The 25,394-nt window shown below is 42.9% G+C and overlaps 1 protein-coding gene across 1 annotated transcript in view; it reads right to left on the bottom strand.

Moving 5' to 3' along the window:
• Positions 1 to 25,394, bottom strand: part of gpc3 (glypican 3) — a 98,285-nt gene that overhangs the window by 37,647 nt on the left and 35,244 nt on the right. Inside the window, exon 3 of the mRNA XM_040120219.1 lies at positions 5,762 to 6,447. Coding sequence (XP_039976153.1) covers positions 5,762 to 6,447 — 686 coding nt within the window. The remainder of the gene's footprint in view (positions 1 to 5,761; positions 6,448 to 25,394) is intronic.

The raw sequence follows: 25,394 nt of genomic DNA, 5'->3' as shown, positions 1-25,394 counted from the left end.
AACATAGAGCTAAATACTGAAATTAACTGAGGACGTTAATCTCACTAAAATAGATGATGTACAGATCAGTCTAATTTAAAATGAGACATTAATTGTTTGTGCATCAGGGTTAAGGAAATGCTTGTAAGAAAAATGGATTTCACACTTCTAACTCACAGTTCTGCCATTCCTGTGAAGGCTGTGAAAAGCCATTACAGCTTGATGTCTTTTTGATTTTATAGACACATGTCTAATTCAGATGAAACACGGGGATTTGTGCGTCTGAATTAGGAACATGATGTTTTCTTCAAAGTAAGACAGAAAACATGTCTAAGAAATGCGATAAATTCCCTGAGAAGGTGCAATAAGGGGCAAATTCCTTGTATTAGGAGAACACTGGACATTTGAGAAATGGCTCTTTAGTGCAAAATGAGATTTGTGACCAAATTATCAATAATTATGTAGTATAGAACTGATTATCAGTAGGTAAATAAGATTTAACAATCTTGGGGAGACTGCCTCTGTCTGACTGTTAAAGGTTTATTTAAATTATTATTGTGCGTAAACAACTGTAAAAAAAAAAAAGAAGAAAAAAAAAAGGCCTGTTATTCAGTTAAGATTGGCTAAACAAACAAAATCCTTATTTTTCATCATTATGTCAACTCTTCAATTACACATGAAAATATACAGTAACTGTAACTTACATGGCCAGACCAACTACTGACTGGGCTTTTAAGGACTTTTAAACGCCACAGTTTATCTTCCATAATTCAAATTAAACATATAAATTATATATATAAATAGTAACTTAGATGATATGTTATAGCATTTGTAAACATGATTGATTGCATGTTTAAAAAGTCAAGTGGCTTTTACATTTTAAAAACAGATTCTGATTCTCGTGTCTAGAGCAGCCTGCATTTTTGAATGGATTAATAAGTAATAAAAATGCAGCAGAGATTTAATTAGTGCTTGTTTGCTCAGTGGAGCAACAGTTTGCATGTGATTTGATCTGCCTGAGCTATTTTGTGCACAATGGGAAAGATGACCGAAAAGAGAGCTGATGAAATGTTATTGACAAAAATTGTTAGAGGCCCACAAAGATTTATGTGATATTAAACTTAAAACTAAGCAACTGTGTAGAGTGTGTAACAACACACAACTCTTGTACTCTGCAGCATATCTCCTCTAATCTTGGTTGGATCCATCACATTTCTGTCTCAAACTACTTCTCGTCTTGATTTTCAGCCGAGGGGTCGCAGGGTGATGGATGTCTACTCCACACTCTCCTGTCCTCCTTTCCTTTAGGCTCGCACGCCACACTCTCCATTCTTCTTTCTTTTTCTTCCCCTCTCTTTCTCCTCAGTAACGGGTAAAAATAGAGCTTCATAAATCATGCATCTCCTCTTACAGCAGCATGTAAGAACGAGAGAAAAAGAAATAAATGGGAGGTTGGGAGGGGGGGCTGAAAGCGAGGGAATGATGTTGAGGATGAGATGTAGAGATGGAGGTGGATGACATCAAACTCCAGGAGTGGGGTGGGAGGTTGACAGGGGGATAAATTGGAGCTGTGGGGCTCTTGGCTGCCCTCTTCGTCTCTCTTAACATTGGTTGATTCACACTGGAGTTGCATTGGATGGAGGAAATTAATGTTAACATGCCGGGGAGCGGGCAGGCGGACGATGAGTGGTCATCTCGCCAGCAGAGTTACATGCTTCTAGTCCGCAGAGAAGAGAAGAGATGTCTCTCTCACACCTTGAGGACTCTTTTGCTTAGATGGAGTCGATCCGTCTGTCACCCCCAGTAGCAGGGGTCTGCCCTCTCACTGGAGTGAGACAGAAACCACAGCTGCAGCTACGGAAACCACAAAACAACACATAGTACTCTGCAGATCCATTATGTTGCCGTACAAAATACTGAAGTATCACTAAAAGATAATTTAAAGTTTCCTCTTCACAGCCAAACACACACATGCTGGAGCCAAGCTTGGATTTAAAGAACCAGAGGAGCGATTTTACACATTTTTAACCCAAAAAACCTTGATATATTTCATTGATGCTTACCATTTGCAAGAACAGAACCATTTTTAGACGTTCCAGTTGACTACCATTTTCACGTCACAGTACTTCTGCAGTTACTAATTTAAAATGGAAAATGGAGACCAAGATATAAAGTGAATGATAACCCTCATCCCTGAAGTATTTTGGTTTCGCTTGTGTCTATGTCTGGTTGTTAACCTAAATGGACTGAAACAAATGTCACGCTGTGAACTGTCATTGTGCGGCTAGCGAAGCCAGAGAAGGACTAGTGTGTGCCCCAGCCACACGGAGGATGTGTCAATTAATTCCCCCCTGTGTAACAACAAATAATGTCTTCGGTGCTACCTGGGGCGTGACACTGTTTATTATACTTTGACTCAATTAAAAAGAATACATTTCAAAGTCATTTACGTTTCTGACTTTGGCACACCCCAGATTCAGTATCAAAAAAGATCCTATGACAGACGAGTATGCATGTTGAACCCCCCCCTCCGCAACCCCCCCACACCATTGGTCTAACCCAGGGTGCTGATCCACATTTCATATAGGTGATTCACATGGGTCTCCGGAACGTGCATTTAATCTATGTGTGACCCCTTCATATGGGACATCTGTCACTTAATATCTGGTTGTCACTGTTGGCAGAGACTTTAGTCTGCAGAACATTTAAATACAATTCCCTAGCAGAATTACACAGATTAATTACAATATAATGTTTCATCTCTCTCCCTCTGTCCATACTGCATATTACCACCTCCTTTTTCTCACTTATCCACATGTGCATGCTTTTCTATTTCCTCCTACTCTCTCCCTCTCTGAGGGAGTAGGCTGAATAATATTTAATCATCAATATCATTAAATGTATCTTTTCACGGTAGAGATACCTGGTCGCCAAAGCAGTGAACGACTAATGTTAAATCCAGATCAGGAGGAGGGCTGGGAAGGAGACAGACTACTGTCTCTTAGTCAGTCTTAATGGGGTATAAGATGAGTAGGCCACAAGCCGCACACGAAATGCAACATTTTTCCAAAACCTAAAAAACTCAAAACTAAAAAAATTACACAGAACTCTGGTCAGTGAGCAAGGTTTTTACAACAAGATGCACGTTTAGTAAAGTTCACCGCACGACACATTTTGTAAAATGCAGGGAAACAGTGTTCTCGGAGCAGAAAACACATCAACTTGTTGATGAAAAATCCAGGATAGTCTGTTTAAAACAATCTGCTCTCTTTGAAATACATTTTTGCTTTCTTTCTTTCAGTACTGCATTACCATGTAACAATAACATAAGTGACCAAAGACAAACTAAATAAAGTTTTTACGCAGTATACAGGCAATTTATAGTTAATTGGCTACATGAGACAAGAAAAATCACTTCAATGTTCGTTTAATCCCCAAATTCATTCAGACGAACGCTAAACTGCTTATTCGAGGTGGAGTAATCAGGTGTTGTCTCATTTTGGTTGATCTCCCATGACTCCTCAGTGAGACAGAATTAGCCTGTAGGGAAACAATGCGTCTGTCCCTTCAATGACACCACTGAGCAAAGACTGTCTCTCTGGGATTACCTTTAAACACACACACACATACACACACGACCTTGTCACAGCGCTGAACAATGCCATATGCCATAGCAGCTTTAATTCCATACACTGGAACCAGACTCAGAGCCATAAACACAGTGTAAAGTCATCTGCAGTGACTTAAACTGCAGTCTTAAACAAACCTACACAGGCCTTATTTAATTTTGGATAAGGATCTCACAGAGAGAGACAGAGAGAGAGAGGGAGAGAGAGAGAGAGGGAGAGAGAGAGAGAGAGGGAGAGAGCAAGCAATTTCCCCTAAGTCAGCGTTTCATGGATGCAGCCACGCCCTCATGCTGCAGAGTAAGTGAGGTCAACCTGTGTGTTAATAAATGATGGGTTCTGAGTGGAAACTTGGTCACCGCGGGGATTTGGGGTGTGAGAGTGAAAAGTTCAGCAGATACACAGGACGAAAAGCACCTACAGCTCTGTGACTCTCACAGAAGAAGACCTTCATATTTCATGAGCACTTCTCCCTGACTTCACATGTGGGCTACGAACAAGCTTGACGGTTTTATCGCAGTTGAAACCACACATAACGGGTCAACGACGCTGAGGAGTGAGAGACGAGTTTCAGTGTGACGTGCTGGGAGCATCTGTCTGACTGCCCGAACAATTACATGCTTGTTCTCCTCCCTCCCTTTCCTTTCCCTCCTTTATTTCTTTCTCCTGATACAGTTTAGTCCAAGGCGCATTCCTGGCTTGTCGAGAAACAATATGTTGTACGTCACCTGTAGCTGCGTCTACTTGTGTGTTTGTGATTTCTTATTACGAGGTGATGTTTTTCTTGTTAGAGTCAAAAAACGTCTTCTGGATCACTTATCCTGCAAAACAAACTTATCGCCCTTCACTGAGTAAAAGTCTTCCAACCTGAAATTATCCTTGCAAGAATGTGTTATTTCTTTCATTCCTTCATGTCCTGTTTGTTTTCCTGCCGGGCAGTGTCATCGGACCATGACACTAGCACTGCATCGCAAAACCCAGCCTCCTCATTCATTTCAGTGCGACCGCTGTGTTGTCACAATGGCACTTTCCTGAGAGTCATGAAGGGTGGGTCACATTAGCTTTCTGTACAGCAAAACTGCCCAGCACTGAGCAGTGAAAAAGGGGATGTAAAAGCTCTACTGTGGATAGAAGATAAATATTGAGCAGTGTAAAGATGAACACTAAATATTCTGGTATTGTGATCCTGCAGCGTAAAGTATCGTTTATAGTAGTGGAATTTTGTACCAAATAGGGTGATGACACGAGATTAGAATATTCACCGCTCCATCTCCAAACACAATACATCACTATTTCTTTTGGGTGAATGTGCAAAACTGTAGGTCGAAGCTAAACAAAGATGAACTTTGAAAACTGAGTCAGCAGAGGCTGACAGGAGCTCGCCCAGGCCCGCAGGAACAGCACTAGGCCTGGAGAGGAGTTTTGCGCAGTGACAACAGTCAGAATTGCAGGTCACATGACGCACACTGGCCCAGGTTACTCCAAAAAGAGGGGCTGTAAACACACGTAAAATTTTTGTGTAACCTTTGCAAACATTCTGAAATTACTCTTAAATTGTCAAATTTAACCCATGAGGTCCAAAAAAATGAAAAAGTCAAAGAGTGATATCATTATTTTCATGCAGGAAGTTAGTCACTTCAGCCAGAAAGGGAATTCTCATATTCAATAGGCCCAAAAACACGTAAACTTGAAGAACTTATTTTGCCGTTTTCATTTGATTGAATGGTGCGTCATCTTAAAACATGATATCCACTTCTTTTCATGCATCCATGTGTTTGCCCTGAAACAGGAAATGCATCATTGAATTCAGAGGTCACGCGGCCTCAAGTGCAGTGAACGAGATACAGACCCAATATTAATAGAAATTTGTAGTAGTGTGATCGTACCTTAATTCTGCTGTCTACCCTACAACGGTCATATACGGTAGAGTCGTAAAATCCTGTTTCAAAGGAATATAAAGTGTTTTGTGTTTTGGTGCCCACAGTAATGAGCCTTTAAATTCACTCAAAATGGACTTTCTGGATAATAATTTCATTGTCTCACCAGTACGTCTGAGAACACACCAACAACAATGCATCCGCTTTCATTTTCAAGCACTATTTTTAGTACGAAAGCCACTCATTAAGTGTGTATGTGCGTTAGTGTACTGGACTCACCAGGGCGCTGAGGCGACTGCGGGAGTTCACAGCATGCTTAAGAGCCAGTTTGATCATTGAAGGCAGTCTTAGAACAACAGCCTCCATGTCCTGCTCTCCCCTCATGGAACCAGCCAGCTTCCCCAGTCCGTCAACGTAGCTCCTCCAGTGAGGCTGCACCTCGGCCGCTCCCCCCAGGCAGCCGTGCATCACTGCCTGACAGAAGCCTCTGCAGGCCAGCGGCTCCAGCAAGCCCTGGCAGTGTGGGCAGTACCACAGCCTCAGCAGGGCCCGGCTACAGTCCCGGTTGGGCCGCAGGTGGTCTGTTGTGTTGACAACCTCGATTCCCAGGTTCAGCGCCTGCAGGAAAACTCGTGTGGCCAGGAGGGAGCGAGACAGACGGGTCATCATCAGTTTGGGATAAGGGCCATATGCTCCTGAGTCCTTCCAGGCTCCTCTTACACACTCCTCAGACACAGAGGACACGCTGCCCCCCAGAAGGCGGCGGTATGTGAGGGGGAAGAGGCGGCCGTAGAGCACCGCCACCATGTGGTCCACCGCGGAGTCTGAGCCAAGGATGTAGAGCGACATGTCCAAGAAGAGCTGCCCCACCGAGCTCTGGGCCCCACTTCCGAGACCTGGAAACTCTGACTTCAGCATGGCTAGGGTAGAGTTGCGGCCATGGCGCAGCACCAGGTCAAAGGCCTCTGCAAGAAAGAGAAAAAGCGACAGATGAAGAGTCAGATGAGGAAAGCTGTTGTGTACAGCAGGTGTTGATATGCCTCAGTTTTCACAACAAATACGCCAAGATTTCAAAAAATGGGTTTCCAAAACATTTCCAAAACATGAAACACTCAAATAGATGCAGTTCTCCCCAAACACCCAACCCATCCTTAACGATCACAGTCTGAGAAAACATCCCACGCACAGCCTTACTTTCCCTTTACCCAGTTTTTCTCGATCTGTTGTTTTCTCTAATGGGACTGCTCAAACATGCATAGGACAAACACACACACACACACACACACACACATATACACAATACTGCAATAAAAGATGATGACTTGAAATATAAAGAGAGCAAAGCTTCTGCAACAGATGAAAAACAAGATTTGAGGTTTGACCTTTAAATACGACAACAGAGCGGACTAGAAAAGAAAATCTTTAAAAAGTCCCTTTAAAAGAGATTATTAATCTCACTATATCAGACAACTGGCAGAGGCATGGCCATGAGGATGTCTTCAGGGAAAAGAGCACAGAGCACGCAGGAGGGAGGGGTGCGTGGCCGATGTGAGGAGGAAAAATAATCACTGGCGTTTCAAGGCACAAAGGGAAGTCTTATCAACAAGGTGGCACAAGACGCGAGAGCTCTATCATCGACCCGGTAGTAAAATAAGTGAGGACCCAACAACAGAGGGGATTTAAAGCTCCATTACTGAACTTAGCGGGGGAGCTGAGAGCTAGTGAAATGAAGCTTTGGACAGGAGAATAGCTAGGGATGTTGAAATCCCATTTATACCACAGCTAGTCCACTACATCACTTTGTTGAGAGTGGTAGCCACGATTGTTTTGTGAGGGTGGGGGCGCGGGCGAAGCAGTGGGTCAGGGGACATTAGAGGAAGTGATTGGTTTTTGTGCCACAGCAGTTTGCCATTTCATCTTTGTTATTTGATTTTTTTGTCGCTTGGATAGTTTAATTTCTTTCTCTTCATGCTTCTCTGAGGTCAAATGAAGCTTGTCAGCCTACGCAAGGCTCTGGGTCCTTGGACAGCACTGAGAAACGATGTGACAGCTCTGTCTCTTCTGTGTAGGACATATAATGTGTTTTTCTCTGTTTAATTTCAAGCACATGAGGAGGTCTATATGACAATATCTGAGCAAAGGAAATAAGCATCACTCCCTGCTCTGACTAACTGCTGCTAGAGTACATTCCAACTATGTAACCTCTAACAGAAGAAAAAACACAAACTTCCTTTCATTGCTCAAGTTTATTCATAAGAAATAAAACTTTGGCTTTTGCTGCTACAGCCGATCTTGGTCTGGTATGAGCAGTAGCTTATAGTGGCCAATGCCAGCTGACTTTAACATCATGCACTCGTCCAACCTAATGTTTTTTCAGGGAACTTGCTGGTTCCCCTGTAATTTAAATCCCGTCCAGAGCAACCTCCTCGTACTTTAAAGTAGACCTCCGAGGGTGTTTTTTACATGCGAAGAGCTGCTTGTCCTTCTACTTTATTTTTTGGTTGAAAGTTTTGCTGATCATCTGACAAATGGAAACATGGTAACACCAACATATAGGTCTTTTTGGGAACCAATATCACAACATAAAAAATAAAAGCCATCTGGAGGGCAGGACCCTGGAATGTTAGCTACAAGTAGGTACTGCTATTCTCTTTGAGCCCTATTTGTTTTTTTGGCTTATATTTTTTTACATTTTAGCAAATTGGCACCATTAAAAGTATAGCACTTCCTGTTTTCATTTAACCAATGGATACACTGATACATTTTCCTGGACACTGTAACTTTGATACTAAAGAAAGCATAAAAATATGACTTTTATTCTAAGGCGGGTTCTGAAGTGTTGTTATTCTCTATGACCTCTAGGCCCACTAAATGATATCAGTAGGTGTTTCTTTTGTGTTAATATTTGACTGAGGTATGACTCCAAGAAAGAGTTTGATTTTTCATTCAAATTCACCTCACGTAGTGTTTTTGCCTCTCCTTCAACTCTACCCGGTCCCCTTATGGAGGCTTTTAGTTTTCGCTTTTTCCTGCTGTATGTCCCTGTCTATTGCAGACCATTTCGTGGAATTTCCCAATGGTTAAAATGGAACAACGAACAAGACTTATTCAGACTCAACATGCTGCAAATTTTAGAGGTATCGCAATAATGTCAATACATAAATGTGGACATGGACAGATGCAAATTAACTATGGGTGCTGCGATTTCAGATGAAGGCACAGCCATATGAGTTGAAAAAGGTTCAACCTCAGTGAATCTCGAGATGATTTCAAGGGTTTATGACTCCAGTTCATGAATTTACAAATTTAAGAAGTAAAGGAGAGAAAAATAAAAACAGAAAGTACTAGATTTTCTGATAATCTTTGAGATCATCCAAAGTCTTAACTGACACACATATGCAACACAATCACTGGACACACTGTCAGGATAACATTGCTAGCAAGCTACAGCTAACATCAGTACAGGCGGTATATTTGCTGTTTGGGATGAACAAATACACACAGCACAAAAACTTTCACAATTTGTTGACGTTATGAACACAATTAACTTAACTAACTTAACACTAAATTGTGTTTGTGTTTTTAAGTTTCAGATTTGTCTGATCAGTCACTGTAATATAGTATCAATTAATTCTGGTGCCAGAGTATAGTGTTCATTACAATAGTTGTTATTTGTCCTTTTCCAGAAGAAAACTAGGAACATCCAAAAAATCTGGATTTGAATGCATTTTTAAGCTAAAACAATGCGTTACTGTAAGTCGCTCTTAAATGCTGATATCGTTCAATTCACTGAGTCAAGAGAATCTTGACCGTAATAGGCACGTGGGACAACAGTGGATACTGTTCAGCAGAATTTACCTAGTGTTGCTTTAAGCAAAGCATTTATCCCCACCCTACCTCAGTGGTAAACAGCAGCGCATCGTTGGTCTTACGCTTGAATGTGCGTGTGAATATGAAACAGGGTTGAAAACAACATACATGCTCGGCGAAAGAGTTGCCGGGCGAATAAAGGCTAAGAAAAAGATTTGAGGATGATTGGGTCAGTGTGAGAGGATGCTCGGGAGTGGTGCACATCTGTTTAGATTTTCAGGCTACGGCTGTCCTGCGGCGTAAGCGAAGCACTTCCCTCTGTGATCAATGAGCAGACAGATGTGCAGATTGCCAGCCGAGGCAAGGAGACGGAAGGGGAGGAGGGAAGACACTCCCTCACACAGACTCACAGAAAAAACGCACACAGATGTACAAAGTCCTCTTTGCAAGTGCTTAATAAATGCAATTCAATGGCTCTGAGTACCCTGGGTCATGCCAAGAACCATTGTGAGCCCATTTCCTGCGCATGCTGCTCGCTCTCTTTCATCAGTGAAAGCCTGTGCAGGATCAGGTATCCTCTAATGGAGGGGAGAGGGGCTGTATGTCAGGGACCTGTGACATTCTGGACACAACTGTAGGAGGTCAAGAGCACACATTACCAGAGCAGGAGCCCACAGAAACAAATTGGGTCATGCTTAAAATTAGCAGTAGCATTTATTTTGTCAGCGTTACAGATGGAGGCAGACGGCTGGCTGCTTGAAAACTGTTTCTCCTCTGAGACTGAAGGCTCTTTACAGACGGATCAGTAGTACATGGCAAAGGGAAATGTCTCTGCCTTGCCCCTTTTACCTCCGTTCAACTATTCACCAGCCAGATAATGTTTACTCCAAGGGTTTTGGGCCTCTCGGCTTCCTTAGTTAGTAAAATATAGAAATCGGATCCATTAAATTAAAAGTTCAATCTTCAACAGACACCCAGAGCACACTGTCACTGTGGATATCATAAATCTGCAGTATTACATTGCGAATACTTTATCATCATATGTACTTGCTCGGCATATCATGTCATTAATCAAAGACACCAATTAAACTGTGATCAGTGGCTGCAGACTCCAGGTTATCTAAAGTGTAATAGAAATCAAATAAATCTGTGTCACAGTGAGGTCACTTATTTCTGCCATCAAACAGGCTTTTCATATAATCTATGAATGGCTTGTCACATGAGCACATTTGATGTTCTTGAGGCCATCAGTCTGGGTGTTACGTAAGTCGACTCTGTGGCTCATAACATACCAGACTGACTGACCACTGACTGTGGTTGACATGTGCGTTCATTAATCAGCAGCCTATACACCCATTATCCCCAGGAGAGGAAAACATCAATAAATTACCCAGCAAATGAGACTAATCCATTTGGCTGATGGAGTGTCACCTCTAGCCGCCACGGAGACGGATGGAGGAGGCGCCGCCACCTGGTCCCGGTGACAAAACAGTACCTGTCCAGGACACGGAGAAAGGACTGGCAGGAGAGCTGGAGAGCCAGTCACAAAGACACATGCCAGCACACTGTGGCGGGTGGAAACCTTGTATCTCCAAAGTTTCACGTTTGATGTAACAAATCTTGTAGATTGAGTAAATCTAGACTTTTTGAAAGGGACTTTATAAAGCCAGCGCTGGTCAAGATGTCTTCGCATTTACATTTTTTTTAATTGAGTGCAGTGAGCATGCGTTCGTGCAGAGGTTGACACACACGCACATACCTCCCAGCAGCCTTTGCATTCAGCTAGGATTTTATGAGCCTGTCTACAATAAAAGCAGCATCTGTTCATTGACTGTAAACAATATGTTGTTTTTCCAGACACATTTCCATCAGCCCCAACAAAGCAAACTGTCCCAGGTAACCTGAGATCCGCTCCACCTGACAAGCTGCTCTTGCGGGACCGGCGTGTGTCTGAGTCCAGCTGCCCGGGGCTTATAGGACGGTGGCGGCAAGGGTAGGGTGGGGTGGGCTGATTCCAGGAACAAAGCAGACAGGATGCTGGTAAGGCCCAGATAGCATCACCAGCAGACCATGAGGGCCAATGGACAGCGGGGCAGAAATGAGACATGTATTAAGTTACTCCATCTGTTAGAGAACATCTCATCGCACACACAGACGCACACATGCACGCACACAGACGAACACAATGCTATCACACAGCGCACAGCAGTGGCCAGGTGGTGATAGTGTGGGCGAACATTTGGCAAACCATAGTGGGAGTGCAAGGTGTGAGTCAGGTGTAAGGACTAGAGCTACACACACACACACACAAACTAGCAGAATTTTCTTTTCATTCATTTATCTTCTGCCCCATGAGCTTCTGGAAAATGTTTCCCCAAAGCTAGACAAAAGAAGTAACAATAAAAATTCTTCTGCTGGTCTTATTACCTTTAGTCCATTCCCATAAATAAATTAAGCGAAAAGGGCTTTACTCAATCTCACACAGTACGTCTGATCCATTTACAGAATATCAGCACCTTCTTATTAAAAATGTGTTTTGATGCTTAAAGGATCATTTCAGTTTGGGTCTTACTTTTGGAGTTTGTGCCATCATTTCTATCTTTTCTAAAAGCATTGACCCTATCTCAACAGTTGACTGTTGAGCTCTGGGAACCCAGTGACATCACTACAACGAAGTCCAACAGGGCAAGAAACGAGCTGTCAGATTATCAGACAGGTTGTAAACAGGCCGACAGTTTAGCCAGATTACCTGCACCATTGTATTTTTCAGGTTACCCTAAAAGTGAGCACACCTGAAAAGTTGGTGACAATTGTAGTTTAAAACTGTGTGCACACTCAATTACGATAAGTAGCTTTAAGTCAAAGGTCAAAATTGAATTAAGAAGCCGATGTGGAAACTTTGATGAACGTTGACATTAAACAGGCCAATTTGGTGCCATGTGCTTGGCTAACTCTGTATCATAGACCCCCACTGTTAAAAAAACTATAAAACAAACACATCAATGAGACAGTTTGGCCATACAAGGAGAGGAGTGAGTGTGCAGATTCACTTTCAGGTGATAGCAGATTTAACAAATGGGGTGGTTTATGCGTAACACTTATCATAAGTCCCTTGTGTAGAGTTTTACTACAAGTTGGTTTTGGTGAAAACAAAACATATGAATATCCATATATTGTAAAGCACATCACCTCCTATGAAGTGAATCATGAATTAAGCCCAGGAACAATGATCCACAACCAATTTTACTCCCATCTTCTCATATCTTCATAAAATACAGGAGGCACTGGACATGCACACAGACCAAGAATGCTGTTCTTAGCTGAGACAGAACATGCCAGGCTGCTTCCTCTGCCTACATATTTCTGTCTTTCACCATTGACTCCATTGATCTAAGGCGCTGCGGTCCTTGCGGAGGTCTAAGTGCTCCATCTCAGACCGGCAAACACGCGCTGTCAGAGGACATGGTGTACAGCCGGACAGAGGACACAGTGAGGTGGGAAGCACATGAGGTCAAAAGTGAAGTAGAAAAACATAGCAGAGAGCTGAAGGGAGGAGGAGGAGGAGGGGGTTGGTGAATAGTGCCAGAACGTGTGGAGAGAAACATTCAGCGAGGCAGGCTTTGAGGCTGCATTCAAAGGCAGCTGGAGTCAAGCGATGCCAGAGCTGTGAGACGCATCGCACACCTCTCGCCAAAACTCGGCCACGGGTGAGGGAGAGCTGACACCCCAATCAAACACTCGCCTGGCAGACAAAATCCACATACAGTAGATACATCTTCAGACTCCAAGGAACTGCGCCACTCACAAGAGTGACACTTGAGTGAAAGGCTGTGCCAATAACGGACACATTCCCAGTAAACAGGCCGAGACAGAGGGGCAGGACACGCAAACACAGACCATTGCACATGCACATGCACACATACACACGCGCAGCTCTCGTTGCTCTCCAGGGTTGTGATCTGAGGACATGGATAAAAAGCCCGCAGCCCATCCAGAGTGGAGCGGAGATCAGAGAGGTCATGACTAACACAGCTTGAGTACTCCACTCCATATCAAGCATCCAAGCTCTATTAATCCAATATGCATCTCTAAGTAGATCCTGTGGTTTAAGATGAATACACCCCCACTCATTCACCCTCAGTCTATCTTTCATGCTTGCAACGCATCACGCCCATGCAGCAGCTTAATTCTGCACAGCTCACTTTCAAACAGACACAAATGTTAGAGAAGACATATTTGCTTTGCCATTTCATAAAGTGCTTAAATAGTAACGAAAGAAGAGATTCTTTCCTTTTTGAAGTCGGGCTTAGGAGACATAAAAGAGCAATGGACTGGACTGAGCAAACTTATAAAAGAAAAGCATCGAGGGGATACAGAGTAGTTTTGAAGTTCTTGAAACAGATGGGTGCACAGTGTGGGATAGAGAGAGAAACAAGGAATGCAAGAGATGGAGAGAAAGAGAGAGAGAGAAAGACAGAGAGATGGAGTGAAACATTGTGCGTAGAGTAGAGATGGCTGGACCGCTGCTGCCTTAATTGTGAAAATGAAGCTGCGGAGTTGCTACAAGACAAAGAACTTCCAGTGGATTAAAAACAGCGTTAACACTGCCGTGTCAGATTTTTGTCCTCTGTATCTGACCCGTGGCAAGAAGCTCTGCTGCTTCACAGAGTTATTTTAGTCCATGTGGGCTCAGAATATTAAAGATTAATATTAAAACACAAGTTACATTACACTCATTAAGTTGCAGTCTGTCCCCTTGATATTCGTGAGTGTGTATGTGCCTGTGTGTCTGCCAAAAAGCCAAAGAAATGAACAGATGAGATGAGATCAAATTGTAATTAATACAAGATGAATTTAATGAAAGATTAGAAAGGCCAGCCTCCTACAAACGAGCAAGACGCTCAAACTGTTGTTTTGCATTTTGCGTCTCTCTGTGGTTGTTTCATGTCTCTTTGCAGCCATTTCATTGATTTTCCAACAAAAGTCACATCATACAGAAGCTGTGGCCCATGGGCCCCCTGACCCCTTGGGCCTTTGCCCGGTAGGCCTGTTCACTAAACCTTCCATTAGGTCAGTGCCCTGCTGTGTTAATAATTAATTGTTTTTTATATTGGGCATTGGTTATGGCATTTTCCCGCTATGTAGTGATATACGGTATGTGAGATGTACTGTGATATACCGATACATACTGTATTTGCTCTGTTATGGTGCAAGACTGCTTGAAGATGACTTATTCTCATCCTTTCATGAGATCAAACAGACTGTGAGTGTGTGTGTGTGTGTGTGTGTGTTTGTAATTGACTGCCTGAACCCCTGAGGGTTGTTGGACATCAATGACAGTTTCGCTGCAGAGCTGCAGAGTGAGGGCCTCTGTGTTTACTGTAACTCCTCCTCAAGACAAATGCAACTCAAAACATTGAATCAGTGTGTGCTGGGTTTGATGGACACGGGACCATTAAGGAGTATTTCAACTTTAGTCTTAACTTTGAGAAACACAGGATGGCCTCAGGGAGAAATAACCTGCCAACAGACTTTGATGTGGAACATGAAAATGTGGAGTTTTTTCGAGAAGCATTTAAAAAAAAAAAAAAAAAGTGGTGGAGGAAGACAGGTTCTAGCTGGGCTTTCTGTGGCTGGTAGAAAGTAACTTTACCAGGTCTTAAAATACAAGACGGGAAAAATGTTGGACCCTGCTGTTTAGTACCAGGCTGCAGACTACAGCTCCCAGGTTATTGGTAGAGATGTCAATGAGGAGGGAGGTATCAGGACTGAAATGCATGGTCAGGAGGGCACAGAGGTCAGTTGGCCGAGCGGGAAAAAAATCTGCGAGAAATAATTGAAATAGCCAGAGGCGGCTAAAAAGAGGGAGCAGGAATTGATTCATGCTGATTTAATAGCAGTGTTTGACAGACCGACTGAGACACTGAAAAAAAGTTATCAGAATACAGATACAGGGCAGAGAGCTTTGGAGTTTGTGAAAGAAAAGGAAGCAGCTGTCTCAGAAACAAAAGAAACGCTGGGAAGCGGCAACAAGTTGAACAGTGAGTGCAAAGAAAAAGACAGCTCACAAAGCCAGACTTTAGGAGATGACAGAGAATATATCATTGTAACTCTGTTTTAAGTGCAAACTGGAAGAATCCCTCATCGTGCTGACGACCACAAAGGATGCCACGAAGAAACAAAGGGAAATGAGCTAAGGCAGCATTTCTCAAGCTTCATTTAAAATTTATAAAATCATTCGTCACATCTTCCTGTTCATGAACACCATGCACACACAATCTAGACAGAGTTAGATCATCCTCATTGCAACACGTTTTTTATATCTGCACATATAAACCTCTTCTATTGTAGCTCACAACCGGTCAGCTCACTACTGCCTTCTTTCTTTCATGATCGTCTACAGCCATATACAACCTTACAGTGTCAAATGTAAAAACACAGAGGAAGGTACTATAGCTAACTGTGATAAATAAAAAATAAAAATAAAAAACCGACAGAACATAACAGGGTAGAAAATTCATTCAGATGTGCCAGACTGTAAGTGAAAGTGTTTCAACAAAACTAGACTAAACAGTGTTTCTCTGGGGCATTGCAGTGCTTGCAGCATCAGTGGAACACAAGCCATTAGCACTCACGCACATCAAAACTGGGTTTCATCAAGTTTAGAAGTGATAATGTATTCATCCATTGTGCTAATAAATCTCGAGGTAATTATAAATCAGACACAAAATGATGAGACACCGTTCAGCTTTATGCCCTGTTAATTTGTCAGTGACCAATAGAAAGTGGAAATAGATCAGGTTGTCAGAAGAGGACCAAAATCGGAACAACATGCCACAGGTGTTCTTCAGCCTTGTTCAGCCATCCCACTCAGGCAGCTCAGGAGCAAGATGCCAGGCTTTTCTTTCGCGGCTGCAGCACACTGTGGGAGCAGAGGAGCCCGAGAGATGGAAACAATATCTGCCAACGGACTTGTTCCAAGCATCACAACTTTCTCCCATGTGCTAACACTGACATTGACCCAATCTATATGTTCGAGAAGATTAGTGACTGACCTTGCGTTGCTTCTCACTGTATTGTGTTTATTGCGTATTTCTGTTGAGTTTCTTACAAAATAGTGAGTAGATGTGAAGAATGCTTTGTGTACCAAGGTCACCTTTGACACGCGGCTTTAATCGATTTTCAGTCAAGGCTGGGCTACAATAAACTATGTACTGTCTTCAAAGCAAGCAAATAGACTAATTATGTGACACTACAACTAGTTTTTTGTTCTCATGCTGCTGTGTGTGTGTGGAATACGTACATAATTTTCTGCAAAGCTGATGGTATAGTAGGGCTTTACTAGGGTTTAGTTTATGGTTTAGTTTAAACTATGGTTTAGTTTATGTTCTTCAATCAATTTTTTAAAAAAGCAAAACAAAAACAAACGTGTTTCATGTTCATGTTGTGAGAGCATGATATTAATGTGGTAGTACAATCATAGTCCTTATAGGCAGGTCTCACCACTCGGCAGCCATCTTGGCAACGGCCCCAGGCAGTTATTTCAGGCTAACGACCAGGCCCCTATCTAAATGAGCCATAACTGCACTTTCAATAGACATTAAACTGTAAAATGCATAGAATCACCAGTCAAATATGATAAAAACCACTTGAAAAGTTTGGTGAATTTCCCCCAAAATATCAATTAAAAAGCCTTTTTTTGCAGGTTATACTTCTACTACGCATGCGCAAAGTTTCGCTTGCATCAGTGCAACAACACAATTACGGACTTTTCTGTTCAAAAAACTTTAAGTGGTTTGTCTCCTGTCTTATAACGTCTCCCGCACGTCTAACGCTGTCATCACCCCAAAAGTGGCTCCAGTTGCTGCTGGCATGTTGTCGTACATGATACAACATAGCATTTATTTTCCATGACTTTTTTAAAGTTACAAAAAAAGTAAGTGAGTTTTACAACGCCCCTGGTGTCTCAATTTACACATATACCAGATGTCAGATTTTGGGATTATGTCAGTTTATGAAACAAAAGAGAGAAACAATTAGTCCTTTGGCCAAAGAGGAATTCTGATCCCATAAACCCCATTAATCTGGAAAAAAATATTTTTTTAAGGCATGACGGCACAGTGGTTGGCAAATTATAATGAACCCGCCACTTTACATTGATGATTGAAGTAAAAGCATCTCTGGGTTTTTAAAACATACAAGCATGACTGGCACCAAATTCAATCAGCAGAACAAAGGAGCAGTGATCCCCATGTTGTATTCTGACATCTGAAAAATGCATTTTGCTTAATACCACCATGCCTCACAAACATTATTTCGAACAACAAACATCAAAGTCTGGTTAAAGCCTTTTTACAGGACATTCAAATGTGTTTCGGTACTGCAATTTAACGCAACACTGCGTCTCCTGAAAACTGTCATTACGGTGTGTTGCATAATCTCTCTTTTAAATTCAGTAAGGTGATGAAGGAATTCATTTGGAAAGACATCAGGGGAAAAATGTTACTGCACAACAAAGGGCAACTGAGAGGATAGGGATTAGAAAACTAAAACAACAGCGACAATACTGAGAGCTAAACTAAAACTTTACTCTGAAACAAAGTTGTGCATCTGTTTCACAGAGCTCACATTGACATGGTAAGATAGAGTCAATAATAAACATGAAACAAAACAAACAAAATATTAAAAAATGAAGGTAATACTCCTCCTCCTACTACTACTTGTAATAGTAAATAATGATTAAACTTTTTGTTAAAGTAATGGTTAGACATTTGGTAAATTGACTCACTCACTTTCTTTCCAAGAATCAAATGAGAAGATCAATATCAATGCCATGTCTACACATTACGCACAGAGCCAAAGACTGGTCAGAGTAGATTTGCCAACCTTTACAACCAGGCTGGAATCAGGGGGCCAGTGGCCAAGCGAAATTCAGCGAATGGCTAAATCCCAGCAAGCTAGCTACAGTTGCTCTCCGAGCTTCTTTGCGTTTTCTCTTTACTGTTCCATTTCCTCCTCACTGGTATTGCGTTCCGGGGATTATACACGGAATGTGTTTACATGTGCATCAGTATTGTGGATATGATCTGATTTTTGGAGTATCCCGGTGCATGTAAACAACTTGTCCTGGTTTCAGATACCTGGATAATCCATTATCCCGGTTGCGAGAAAACATGCTGGCTGGAGTTCTCCGGAAGAAATCAGGATACTCTGGCATTTTACAGTTACATAGTATTTAGTCGGTATTACAAAAATATGAATTGGTGAATGATGATCAACACACTGAAAGGAAAAGTCTGATTTGGCAATGATGACAGTCAGAAACCAAACTGTGTTCATTCTCCATAAGAGGCTGAGATGTTAAGGAATAAGGACGCCTGCACACACACCATCAGAAACCTGGATACTGTTATGATCGCGTAAACAGAGATATGAAGAAGTATGGTGCGTGCTGTAACAATTTCTTGGTGACAGCCGGGCGCAGTGTCTTCCCAGAGTCTTGACGTCACGACATTGCCTGGCAACCAGTGCAGGCGCTGCACAGAAGTACTGGGCAGGTGGATAAACGGTTGTTGTCACGAAACAGGTAACCCCCACTAAAGCCCCAAATTGTTGTTTTTACATTATTGTTCATGTTTTGATATGACAAATGAGAAACGCCATGTTAATTACTGAGCGATTCTACACAGGAGGCGTTTCCGCCGCGTTTTTCAGGCGTCCGTCTCATGCTTGTCTGACAGAACAGATGCGCTCCTAGTTTGAGCAATCCAGCTGTCTACACAGGCCGCATCACAGCTTGTGGTTCACTCGGGCTATAAGCATTGAATGCAGTCCGAAGTATATTTTTACACTTTAGGACCATTTTCAGCGCAATGTTTTACATGTGTAACCACAGTAACTTGTGTGTTGGACCCTGAGTGCTGCCAACTACTTAACATACCGATGTACGTGGTTTTGATGTTCTCATCTAACTCTCGGGGAAAAAAATGAAGAAGTGTCTTTCCTAAAACGTTGAACTGTTGCTTTAAAAAAAAAAAAACAGAAAGTGTGAGACAGATGAACATGAGTCAAACAGAAAGATCAGTATCGTTAAACAGTAGTAAGATGGAAATAAAATGATTATTTCAGTGCCCAAAAAAATTAAACTGAGCTACTGTTTTTTGTACCACATCAGAACCTTTGCCCTCAGGGTGTTGGGAGTCTTGTTCAGGGGTTACAGCATCACTGCTGCTCTGCTGCTCTTGCTACATGAGAATTACCAAGCATCCACCACTTCCCTCGCAGTTGTGTGACTTTGCACCAAGTACGGCTTGATTTTTCCTTATTCCTCTGTCATTGTTTTCCTTTCCTTTGAATTATGGGAGGATCAGTCTTCCAGAAACTGCAATAATTACCATCTCCCCCTTTTCCACAGCTGGACAAACAAACTTCCTGGATCGCTGTGAGTTACTTCTTCCTCTCCTTCTTCTTCTTCCTCTTCTCCTGTCAGATCACTACAATACAGATCAGTCTCTTGTTTACTCATAAAGTTGAATTTCTGAGCTGGAGTTTCTGAGCTGAGTGCAATGCTAAACAAGCCCCTAATTAATTGTTGCGGCAAAGTGTATGGCACTTCTCAAACTGCTCCACTATAAATAGGTGAGAGTTAAGAAAGGATATTGTACATGACGAAGGGAAAAAAAACCCTCTCTGAGCCTCTTTGTTGTTTGTTTGCGGTAGGAGATGAAAGACAAACGCCTACGCTGCCTGAATGGCTGAGACACACCTCACCTCCTACTCCTCACCCCCATCCTCTTTCTCTTCTTCACTGCCTCCTCTCTCGCATCCCACAAGCAGAACAGGACTCCCTTGTTTGCCCTCCTCACACACACACACACACACACACACACACACACACACACACACACACACACACACACACACACACACACACACACACACACACACACACACTTGTTAAGGTTGTTGCCAGTTTTGCACGGTGTACGCCTCAGTTACCAGAACACAAATGAGACACACAGAGGCACAAATAGGGCTCACACTCAAAAACAGCCTGACAAGTTCCTGGTTTGATCAAAGGCCAACACAGACGCAGCCAGACACACACAACCAAGCTGCACAGTTTGTCTTTCTCTCCTCTGTCTTTATTTTCCTTTTTGTCTCCATTAATTAGAGCTTCTATAACCTTCGGCGCTGCCCTCCTCTTCCTCCCCCTCTCGTCCCTCCCAGCCCTGCCTTCATCCATCTACTGTGGAAAAGACATCTCCAGCAGAATAAAAAATGAACGTGGCAATGTTTTTTGGGGGGGGGACAATGGGGAGAGTCCCAGCGCTGCGCTACATTAGGTTATTTATCTCCAGGTAAAGATGTGTCTCATGTGTCCCTTCTTTTCCCCACTTCCTGATTCTATTCTCCCACAGCCCCGGTGTGTTTCTTCAGCCACCTCACCCACCCCCTCTCCTCCTCTTCCTCCTCTTCCTCCTCCTCCTCCTCCTCCTCCTCCGAAAATCACCTCAGCAAACCATACATTACAACCTACCCCCCTGCAACCAGTGAAACGGCAACACTTTTAATTTTTAATCAGGGCCTCAGTCAGAGGGGACCTGGCTTTTCCCCCTCCCCTTCTCCCATCACCTTTTTGTCCCCTTCACTTCTACACTCTCCCTCTCTCTTACTCTAACTCGCCCACGCAGCCCATCCCTCGTGTCTCCGTTCCCAAAGTCATGGTGATGAATGGGCGAGCGCTGCCATCTCCGTGCCTATCAGCAAGAGGCAGAGGCCGGCTAACGCGGCTCAGACGCTCTCTGGGATCACAGGCAGGGAGGAGAGTAATTAATCCAGCAGGATGGGAGGCAGGGTTGCGGGACATACTGAGAGCTTCAAGTCACTGTGTGTTGCATGTGTGTGTGTGTGTGTGTGTGTGTGTGTGTGTGTGTGTGTGTGTGTGTGTGTGTGTGTGTGTGTGTGTGTGTGTATGCATGCGTGTGTGCTTTATTGGAAAGAGAGGATAGAAACTCCAGACAGAGTTTTGTATCTGTGTAGAACTTGGGTGATGTGTTTCAGAGCACAAGGTTAGGCTAGTGTGTGTGTGTGTGTGTGTGTGTGTGTGTGTGTGTGTGTGTGTGTGTGTGTGTGTGTGTGTGTGTGTGTATGTGTGTGTGTATGTGTGTGTGTGTGTATGTCTGTGTGTGTGGGTAGATGAGCTCCTTAAATAAACACCACTTGGGTACAGACAGGAGCAGCCAGAGGCAGCACATACAAGACTGTCCTTGAACTCCAGGGTCAAACACACTAAAACAGCTGCACGCACACACGCGCGCGCGCTCCCTCTCATTCACACACACACACACACACACACACACACACACACACACACACACACACACACACACACACACCACATCCACAATGGATTCAACATCAGCGAGGACTGAGAACGAGACTGGGGAGGGCCTATTTTAAATTGTGAAGGGGTTGTGAGTCATTATTTCAGGTGCTTTGTTTGAGTAACTTCATTGTTGGCACCATTACTCAGAATAATCACTAAACTGTAATTGTCTGCGAAAGGCAGGGAGGACTCAGATTCCAAATTAAATTCACCTTGATAAGAGAGTCTCTCAGACAACTAGGAGGTAAATGAAAGTTGTGTAGGAGCTGGAGGTATAAACAGGTGTGTTCTCCATCAAAGCTCATCTTAATTGGGCCAATCCCTTACCCACGTTGACATGCTCAGTGTTTCGGGAGATGACTGATTAGTGCAACGTCGAGTGCCGTGCACAAACGCCTGGCTGATTCCCTCTCGTCCGTGACGTCTAACCAGAGGCTACAGCTCCATGCATCATTAGTCCTGGCCTGGCCAGCATACCAATCACATGTCCCTATAGCCTAATAGGATGGCTGAGGGGAAATGGAGGAAATGGCTTCGATGCTGTAGAGCTGCTCTGAGTGTGCGGTCTCCTGGGTTTTTGTGCGCGAGTATTAATGGATGAGGCCGGAGCAATTATTGCACAAATGAAGCTGGAAAGGAAATATGTCAACCTTCCGGGATTGAATTGAACACAGCCGAGAAATATTGGATTTTGCAGCAAACATGAAAAATACGTGGAGGATGTGTGAGTGCACACAGAAGAGGACAGCGCAGGCCTTTTCAATGAGTGGAAATTGTCTGGATGCTTCACATCAAGCTTTCATCTCTTTCTGGTACACAGCAGCCAGTAGACCAGGGGGTGAAAGGTGCAACACTTTTATTTAAAGTGGAGGAAATGAAAAACCAGAGTACCTTATGCAGCCATGCACTGTGGCATGGCTGTGAGGCTGTATTTAGGCTGTACATACTGTAGGTGCTTTTAGCTAAACTCTAGTGTGAGCATTTTGACGAACTCCTAATGGCAATGCTAATGCAATGACGTTTGGCAGGTGTAATGTTTAACCTGTTTGCCAGCTTAGTTTAGCCTGTTACCATGCTAACATTTGCTAATTACTAATTGCAGCTGATTAAAAGTGTCCTTTAGTTTTGTAGTATTTCAATATTGAAATTCGGACCTGATGATAGTGCTAGAGGAGTTAAGGGATCAACAAAGCTATTACAATTCATTGGGACATGATTGTGTATAACACATTTAGTGGAAATCCATCCAGTAGTTGTTGAGACATTTCCCTTGAAAGAAACAGACATGTATGTCATGATAGTGCTCGAGGAAAAGTCAGGGGTATCACCAAACCCATCAAGGACACATCAGCTGGGTACCACCAATGTCTGTACAAGATTTCATGGCCATCCATCTGTTTCTCATACAGCGTTATCATTACATAGGCTCTACCTGGGTGGCCCGCGCTGGTAGATCAGGACCCCTCCAGGTACATAAAATCACTTAGTTTCAACCTTACGCCTTGTTACACTCTTTTCAAACGAAACAATATTTGGCCACACACCTGTCTGAGTTGTGTGCGCTGCAGTGCCCGAGCGGGGACTGGAGGCGTCTCTGTGCCCTAGCCAGTGTCTACCGATCTGTACATTGTAGCTACAGAAAATAACCTGGGTTGCACTCTCCCCCTCTAAACTGCATGAGTCTCTGTATGCACATCGGTCACACGCCGCGCCACCCACCACTAGAAATAAACCCTCAACCTGTGGGAAACACTGAACAGGTGTCGAGACATTTAAGTCTGGACCGACCAACACTGCCATCTCTGGAGACACAGACATTCTGATTTCAAATGCTGCGTTAGTCTGCAGCGGATTTCATCCAGCGATAGTCGTTGGCTGGCCTGGAAGTAGGTGGAAGTAGGCGTCGTGCTGTAGCCCACATGACGTGACCCATTTTTTCAGAAAGGAGGAGCAATCAGCAGTACAGCTGAGGGGTGCCAGAGATGGAGCACGCACTCAGTCCCAGAGGACAGACAGTTATTACAGCGCAGGAAATACAATCATCTATGAGCCTAGAGGCTAAATGTAAGATTTAGCAACAGTGCAGCAGAGGAGTTAGATCCTTTTTAAGTCCAACCAGCAACCTCTACTCATTCTTAAATGTGTTTGAGCTGCTTGAAGATTTGATCAAAGATACTTGTCCACCTATTGAGGACAACTGTTGACGCACATCCAAGTATTAGCTGTGAAAGACTGAAATGAGATTTTCTCCATGGTTTTATCCATCATGGGACTCTCTTTTTCATTGGAGATTACCAGACTTTTATGATGCACGTGCGTAGAATGCTGGTCTCCAGTATAGCGAGAGTATAATGGAGAGACTGGATGAAAGAGGAGAGGCGAGGAGGGATGAGTGGAGATGAGAGGTCACAGAGGAGGGTAGAGCAGACTGACAGATATGGAAATGAAGTCAAGAGAGAGAAAGAGATACAAACTTTTCCTTCACTTCCTCTTTGTATTTACCCTTCAAAAAAAAAGAAAAAGAAAGAGCAAGTGAGGCCTAATAAAACATTTATCATTCCAGGAAAGCTCTTTAATGTCTTTGACATTAAAAGGCTGAAAGGAGGGAGAGAGAGATGAAAAGAGAAGCGAGAAAGAGTGAGAGAGAGAGAGGAGGATGTATCTCAGATTGGATGGTGGTGAAAGGTGGAGGAGTGGCAGGGCTCGAGGAGGCAGAGGACAACAAAATCAGAAGCAAACTTGTGAAAGGAAGTAAGTGAAAAGTGAGTGCGGGAGCTAAAAGGGACAAATTACACAGAGTCTGAGGATGAGAAGCAGCTCTGACAAAGAAAAGACTGACATGAGAAGAATTCAAGGAAAAATCCAACCATGATTTACATGTTCTTCTGTTTATATGCTCTTGGATAGTTCATGCTTCATTTGTTAGAATGATGACGAAGTTTCTGCAGGGAGCTGAGTGCTGAGAACACATACAGCGGGACCAGATATAGTCAAGATGAAGATTTAAATTGATTTTTTTTTTTGACGAAACAGTCTCACCTTAAGATCCATTTGGTTTGGCTGTTCTGGAGCTTTTAATCATAATTTATGATGGCCTTTATCAGAGGGAGTTTGAGCAGATGTTTAAATCTGAGCATTTTAAAAACGTCTCATCCATACTTTTCATTGCAGCAAAGATTGCGATCATTTGTGGGAAATATTAACAAAGATCATTTGAAATATCACATTGTTTATCTGACTGTTTTTGAGCTTCTATGTGCATTTTTTCCTCATCATTTTTTAAATAATTTATATTTTAATTATTGACGTTATAGTTACTGTTTCTCATTTTGCATTCCTTTTTTTTTCTCTCATACTGTCAGTGTAACAAACTCATCTCTGTTTTGTTCAGCCAAGTGTGCGCCTAAATCATCATCGTAATATTAGGTAAGAAATTATGTATGTAGTTACGGGGATTCAATGCGCTTATTGTAAGTTAATTTGGACAAAAGCATCTGACCGTGTGATGTAATGTAGTTGGAAATTTTAAGTTGCCAGTATCAACACTACGCCAAGTCAAAATCTGGTTTGGTTTGAAAAGAGAGATTTTGACAAGAAATTCTTAGCACATGGTAAAATTTCCATTAAGAAGATGTTTGGCTTTTCATCAAACTACTATTTCCAAGGGTGAATAATGGCCATTTAAGATAAAGATTATTGATCATTTTTAGTCTT

Source organism: Xiphias gladius, chromosome 23 (genome assembly GCF_016859285.1).
Source record: "Xiphias gladius isolate SHS-SW01 ecotype Sanya breed wild chromosome 23, ASM1685928v1, whole genome shotgun sequence".
Lineage (NCBI taxonomy): Eukaryota > Metazoa > Chordata > Actinopteri > Istiophoriformes > Xiphiidae > Xiphias > Xiphias gladius.
This window is presented reverse-complemented; position numbering and strand designations above follow the sequence as displayed.